At 65.4% G+C, this 6244-nt stretch overlaps 2 protein-coding genes across 2 annotated transcripts in view; one reads left to right on the top strand and one right to left on the bottom strand.

Annotated features, from left to right (window-relative positions):
• The window catches only part of EMIHUDRAFT_437197 (hypothetical protein), a gene marked incomplete at its 5' end in the record, with an annotated part of 1817 nt that extends 1675 nt beyond the window's left edge, over positions 1–142 (top strand). Inside the window, one exon of the mRNA XM_005765548.1 lies at positions 23–142. The remainder of the gene's footprint in view (positions 1–22) is intronic.
• A 1908-nt stretch (positions 143–2050) lies between these two features.
• Positions 2051–2899, bottom strand: EMIHUDRAFT_212937 (hypothetical protein; the record flags this gene model as incomplete). The annotated part of the gene is made up of 2 exons (XM_005765547.1): positions 2051–2133; positions 2272–2899. 2 exons carry the CDS (start codon positions 2897–2899, stop codon positions 2051–2053), a joined length of 711 nt encoding a protein of 236 aa, XP_005765604.1.
• Positions 2900–6244: the final 3345 nt, after the last annotated feature.

Raw genomic sequence — 6244 nt, 5'->3', positions numbered from 1 at the left:
TCATCTCGGCTGATCTCGCGGACCAGATGAGCCGCTCCTCCGGGGAGAGGTTGCCCTCGGCAAGCTTCGTCTCCATCACGTACATCTTCATGTGCTCGAGCATCTTGCTCTCGCCGGGCGCCAAATCCGTGCGGCTGCGTGCCTGCGACGGGGGGTTGGCGGGGCGACGGGGGGGGGTGGCGGGGCGGGGGTGGCGGGGCGGGGGTGGCGGGGGAGACCCCGGGCCCTCTCGGCGCATCTCGGCGCATCTCGGCGCTGCTCGGCCAACGCGCGCGAGCGGCCGAGAGGGTGCTAGCAAGGCGGTTGTTTGGTGCGGTGGATGGGGCAAGGGGCTTGGGGAGGAGGAGGAGGTGTGTGTGTGTGTGTGTGTGTGTGTGTGTGTGTGTGTGTGTGTGTGTGTGTGTGTGTGTGTGTGTGTGTGTGTCGTCTCGGAGGCTGCCTGGCTGACGCCACGCTTCAGATCACCCCAGATCTCCCCTGATCTCCTCAGATCTCCCTAGATCTCCCCAGGCTGATGCGACGCTTCACATCTCCCCAGATCTCCCCGGATCTCCCCAGATCTCCCCAGAGTTCTGCCTGGCTGATGCCCCGCTTCATGGTCTCGAGAATCGTCGCCCGCACCCGCTCGCTCGCAGACCCGTCCGCCGCCGCCCTCGCCACCCCGGGCGCCGCCCCCGCCACTGACCTCGGCGTGGCCGGCGCGGAGAAGCCGGAGGGCGCGGGGGCGGGCGGGGGCGGGGAGGCGGCCGACGGTGCGGGTGCGGGTGCGGGGGCGGCAGCGGGGGCGGGGGCGGGGGCGGCAGCGGGGTTGTTGCGAGCTTCGCGGGCGAGCTCGTACAGCGGCTTGGCGGCGGCGGACTTTGCGGCGGCTGGTCTGGCGGCGGCTGGTCTGGCGGCGGCTGGTCTGGCGGCGGCGGGGCTGACGGCGGCGGCCTTGAACCCCCCGCCTGCGGCGGAGGAGGCGGAGGCGGGAGCGGAGGCGGCGGAGGCGGCGGAGGCGGCGGAGGCGGCGGAGGCGGGAGCGGAGGCGGCGGAAGAGGGGGCAAGAGCGGTGGCTGCCGACGCGGCGGCGGGTGTGGCGGCGGCGGCGCGCACAAGCGGAGGGCGAGGCGCCGCGTCTCTCCGGTCGGCGCCTCGCCGCCCGCCGCTGCCGCGGGACCGCTCCACTGCCTGTAGGGCGCGCTTGCGCAGCAGCTCGCTGCCCTTGGGCTTGAAGGCGGTGAGGAGGAAGAGGGAGCGGGCCTGTGGCCCCAGTCTCGCGGCGTGAGGGTGTGGGCACGTGGCGTGCGTGTCTAGGGAGTGTCTAGGAAGTGTCTAGGAAGTGTCTAGGAAGTGTCTAGGAAGTGTCTAGAAAGTGTCTAGAAAGTGTCTAGGAAGTGTCTAGAAAGTGTCTAGGAAGTGTCTAGGAAGTGTCTAGGAAGTGTCTAGGAAGTGTCGAGGAAGTGTCTAGGAAGTGTCTAGGAAGTGTCTAGGAAGTGTCTAGGAAGTGTCTAGGAAGTGGGCACGTGGGCACGTGGCGTGCGTACTGGGAGCATCGCGTCAAGACACACCGCTGCGGCGAGCCTGCCACGAGCGAACACACCGGAGCCTCTGCGCGTCGTCTCGAGGTCTCGAGGCCTCTCGACGCGCTAGTCGGGCTATTCCGCTGTCTGCCATAGCCGCAGCCGCAAGTGGCTAGGACGTGTCTAGGACGTGTCTAGGACGTGTCCGCGCCTCGACATGCAGCTCCTCGAGCCGGAGCGAGCCCCACCCCGCTGAGTAGTGGAAGAAGGAGCCAGACATGTAGAGCGCCTCGGCGGCGTCCGGTAGCTGCAGCCACGCCTGCGTCGCACAAGCCACGTGTGGGGCCCGACGCGAGGCAAGCGACGCGGCGCAAGACTGGCAGCAGGAGCTTCAGCGGGGTGCGGTCCCGTGTGCAAGTCGGATGTGCCACTACGGATGTGCCACTACGGATGTGCACATACGGATGTGCGCATACGGATGTGCCACTACGGGTGTGCCAATATACGGATGTGCACACACGGGTCTGCACAGGATGTGCAAGCCCGGGTCAGACCTGCGTCGCGTGTCTTCGGTCGAAGTCGCTGGCTCGGTCGACAGGCGGGTCTCCGGCAAAGGAGAGCAGCGCCACGCCTAACGGACGGGAAGTGCGCGGCCGCGTGCAATTCTTCTTTCGGGCCGCCGGCGGAGAGGAGAGCGGCGGTGCACCCGACGGCTTGAGTGTCTAGGAAGCGTCTAGGAAGCGTCTAGGAAGCGTCTAGGAAGCGGCACCCGACGGCTTGAGCACTCGAAACAGCTCCGCGAGGAGGGCGACTGGGTGGGAGACGTAGGGGAGGCAGCCGTGGCAGAGGACGGCGTCGAAGGAGGCGTCCGCGTACGGCAGCGGATCCGCCCCGGAAAAGAGCGCGTGCTGCGGCGCGTCGCCACCACGGCCACCGCCGCCTCGGCCGCCCCGGCCGGCCTCATACGAGCCGGCAAAGGCGTGGAGCCACGAGCGCTTCAGGCGGGGGCGGCCGATCGGCGGCGCGGGCAGCCGCGTCCCCTCGCCGTCGCCCGTCACCTCCAGCACAGCGCTCGCCCCCGCCTCGGCGAGCCGAGCGGCGTAGCAACGGCTGAGGACGCTCACCTCGGCAGCCGGCGGCGGCGCGAGCACCCACGGCGTCTGCCGCTGGGCAAAGGCGGCGTCGGTGGCCTCGTCGTACGGACACGTGGCGGGGAACGGCTTTGCCCGCAGCAGCGTCTCGACGATGGGCAGGATCCGGCTTGGGCCTCGCTCTCCCGCCGCGACGTCGAGCTCCATCGCTCGCGGCTGCGCCTCGGCGCGAGAGGCGGGCGTCTGGGGACGAAGGGGCGGGCACCACGCCTGATGGCTCAGCAGGAGCACCCAAGCGCCGCTCATGCGAAGCGAGCCTGCCGCGCTTGGGGCGCGGCAAACGGGGTGAGCGCGCGCCGGACGCTAGTCAGAAAAAGAATTTCCCTCCCCCATCCCAAACAACTGAGTGAGTGAGCCCAAACAACTGTCACTCCCCTTTCTCCCGGCCGGGGTGGGGCGCGCGCGGGGGCGGCGGGTGTGCGGCGAGTGTGCGGGATGTCTGTGGGCCCGAGAGCGATATGCCATGTCCGCCTTGCGTTGTTTCATAACCGAAGAGAGAGATTTTTAGCAATACCAAACAAATCTAACCGAAGGCTAAGCTCAAAAGAATTCTACCATACACCAAATTAACTCCTGTGTGTAGAAAAAAGAACTATCACAGGCACTGGCGCGCACTGGCACTAACACAGTTCCTGAGAAAAGAATTTTACAACAAAACTCCCTCGCACGACACTGGGCACGCACGGGACTGGCGCGCACTGGCACTACACACAGGTACACACGGGAGCCAAAACCCGTTCGCGACCTACATGCATCGTTGGGGAGCAAGCCAAGCACAATCATGCCTCGACTAACCATTACACAACCAAGCCCGTTCTCGATCCGCCGGGTCTGTCCGAACTCTGAGAGAGGCACATTAGGACGAGTTCCGTCTCCCGGTATCGTGTCGTCGTCGGTGTGCCGCGCACGGCCAGCCAGCACAGGACAGCCGCCCGCTGGACTGCTCCCTGAATTGCGAGAGACTCACACCAGCCAAGAGGTCCTCACGCCAAGAGGTCCTCACGCCAAGAGGTCCTCACAAGAGTTAGAGAGGTCCTCACGCCAAGAGGTCCTCACGGCGCAGCGGATTATCCGTCGCAGCATGGTTGCGTGCCCCTACGCCGGCCCGCCGCGCGCGTCAACGGCCGGCACGCCCTTCCCCCTTCCCCCCGTCAGTCCCGCGGCAGCGAGGCAGCACTTCGTTCGAATTAGCCATAGCCCAGCTCAAGCACAAACCTCTGCGGTAGAGTAGAAAGTAAGATAGAGGATAAGTGGTGGTGAATGTGCGTGAATATGAATGTGCGGGAACTTCTTGGTGAACTGCTATTAGTGACGCTTCACATGTCGAAGGGGATTTTCTTGCAAAGGGAGCCCCCTGGGTGCAAAGATGAGCACCAACGCACCCTGGTACTCTTTAGCTGTACTCGTCTAGGCAGGGGCTGGATACAAATCATGACTCAACTATAAAGCCATTGCTGCCAACATGCCATTTTGCACACCATCACAATCATCACCGATCATTACTCGAGTAGACCATAAGCTGACCGTGCGTCCGTGCCCAATCGCGAGGGTCCCGCCGGGTCGGTCCTGTCTGACCGAGAGGCACGTTCAGGGACGAGACTCCGTCTCCCGGTATCCTGTCGTGTGCCGCGCACGGCCAGCCTGGACAGCCGCCCACTGAATCGCGAGAAACTCACACCAGCCAAGAGGTCCTCACGGTCGCCAAGAGGTCCTCCAAGAGAGGTCCTCACGAGGACCCAGACTGAGGCTCGCGACGCGGACAGAGACCGCCCTGGCCTTTTCACTCGATGTTATTCGTCGCCACCCCACCCACTCCACAATCCGTCAGAGAGTCGCATGCAAGAGCAACTCTAGACTCAACAGAAGACGATGTTCTCTGAGGTCCTCACCTGGACCCAGCCTTGGAGAGTGAGGACCTCTTCTGTGTGAGGACCTGCTCTACCCCAATAGACTCGCTATGCACTATAGCTGGTGAGCTTCTGCTTGATCACTCCTATTAGTGCCGCGTCTCTGACACTTACACTGTCAGTCCGGCATGCACTGCACACCGGCGCGCGGATTGCGCAAATTAGCCAGAGGAAGTTCGGATCCAATCCGATGAGTGAGAGGTAACTTATATTGGAATGTGCGGATGTTTACGGCAAGCGCGGGTTTCCGGCGTTTCTTCATCTCCTTGTCGAAGGGATTTTTGAATACTTTGAAAAAGTAAAACGAATTTATTGAATTCTTTTTATCGCGATGTCCAAATCGCCGCGCCGCCGCTCGCGCCGCCTCGCCGCCGCCACCACCGCCGCTCCCTCGCCGGACACGTCGCCGCCCGCCCGCCTGCTCGACCTCCCGACGGAGCTCCTCGTACGCGCCCTCTCTCGCTGCGACCCCGTCGACATCGCTCGCGTCGCGGCCGTCTCGCTGCTCTTCCACGCCTCGCTTGCGCTGGAGGCCATCCGCTTGTGGGCGCAAGAGCGCGGCATCGAGCTGCCGGCGCTGCCGGAGGGCGAGCTCTGCGCAGTGCGGTGGCTGTGCTATTCGGCGTTGCTGCGCGCGTCCAACCCGCCGGCGAGGGCGGCGGCAGGCGCCTTCCACAGCGTCTTCATCGACGGCGAGGGGCGGCTATCGTCGTGCGGAAGGGCTGAGAACTGGATGCCAGGGCTGCTCGGGCACGGCGAGGGCATGATGCGGCTCAACGCGCCGACGCGTCTGCCGTCGTCGATGGGTCAGCGCGCCGTGAGCGTGGTGGCTGGAGATGCGCACAGTCTGACCCTCACCGCCGACGGAGCTGTCTGGAGCTGGGGCTATGGAGGCGGGGGACTCTTGGGCCACGGCGACGAGGAGGAGCAGTGGCAGCCCAAGAAAGTTGAGGCCTCTGCTGGGCAGAAAATTGTCGCTGTGTCGGCTGGAGGCAGCCACAGCCTCGCCCTCTCCGCCGACGGCGCTGTCTGCAGCTGGGGCTATGGAGCCTTTGGCAAGCTGGGCCACGGCGACCAGCAGAGCCAGCTGCTGCCGAAGAGGGTCGAGGCCTTTGCGGGGCAGCGCGCCATCGCAGTCTCGGCTGGAGAGCGCCACAGCCTCGCCCTCACCGCCGACGGCGCCGTCTGGAGCTGGGGCGATGGTTTGCGAGGCAAGCTGGGCCACGGCGACCAGCAGGACCAGCAGGACCAGCCCAAGAAGGTCGAGGCCTTGGCGGGCCAGCGTGTCGTCGCTGTGTCGGCGGGAAAGAACCACAGCTTAGCCCTCACCGCCGACGGATCTCCATGGAGCTGGGGCGTTGGACTCTTTGGCCAGTTGGGCCACGGCGACGGGCAGGACCAGCTGCTGCCGAAGAAGATCGAGGCCTTTACTGGCCAGCGTGTCGTCGCTGTTTCGGCTGGAGCAATCCACAGCCTCGCCACCACCAGCGACGGCTGTGTCTGGAGCTGGGGCGGGGGAAGCGAGGGCCGGTTGGGCCACGGCGACCAGCAGCGCCAGCTGCTGCCGAGGAAGGTCGAGGCCTTGGCTGGCCAGCGCGTCGTCGCTGTTTCGGCAGGAGATCGACACAGCCTCGCCAACACCGTCAGCGGCGACGTCTTTACCTGGGGCGAGGGGGATCGCGGC

Source organism: Emiliania huxleyi (genome assembly GCF_000372725.1).
Source record: "Emiliania huxleyi CCMP1516 unplaced genomic scaffold EMIHUscaffold_55, whole genome shotgun sequence".
Taxonomy (NCBI): Eukaryota; Haptophyta; order Isochrysidales; family Noelaerhabdaceae; genus Emiliania; species Emiliania huxleyi.
This window is presented reverse-complemented; position numbering and strand designations above follow the sequence as displayed.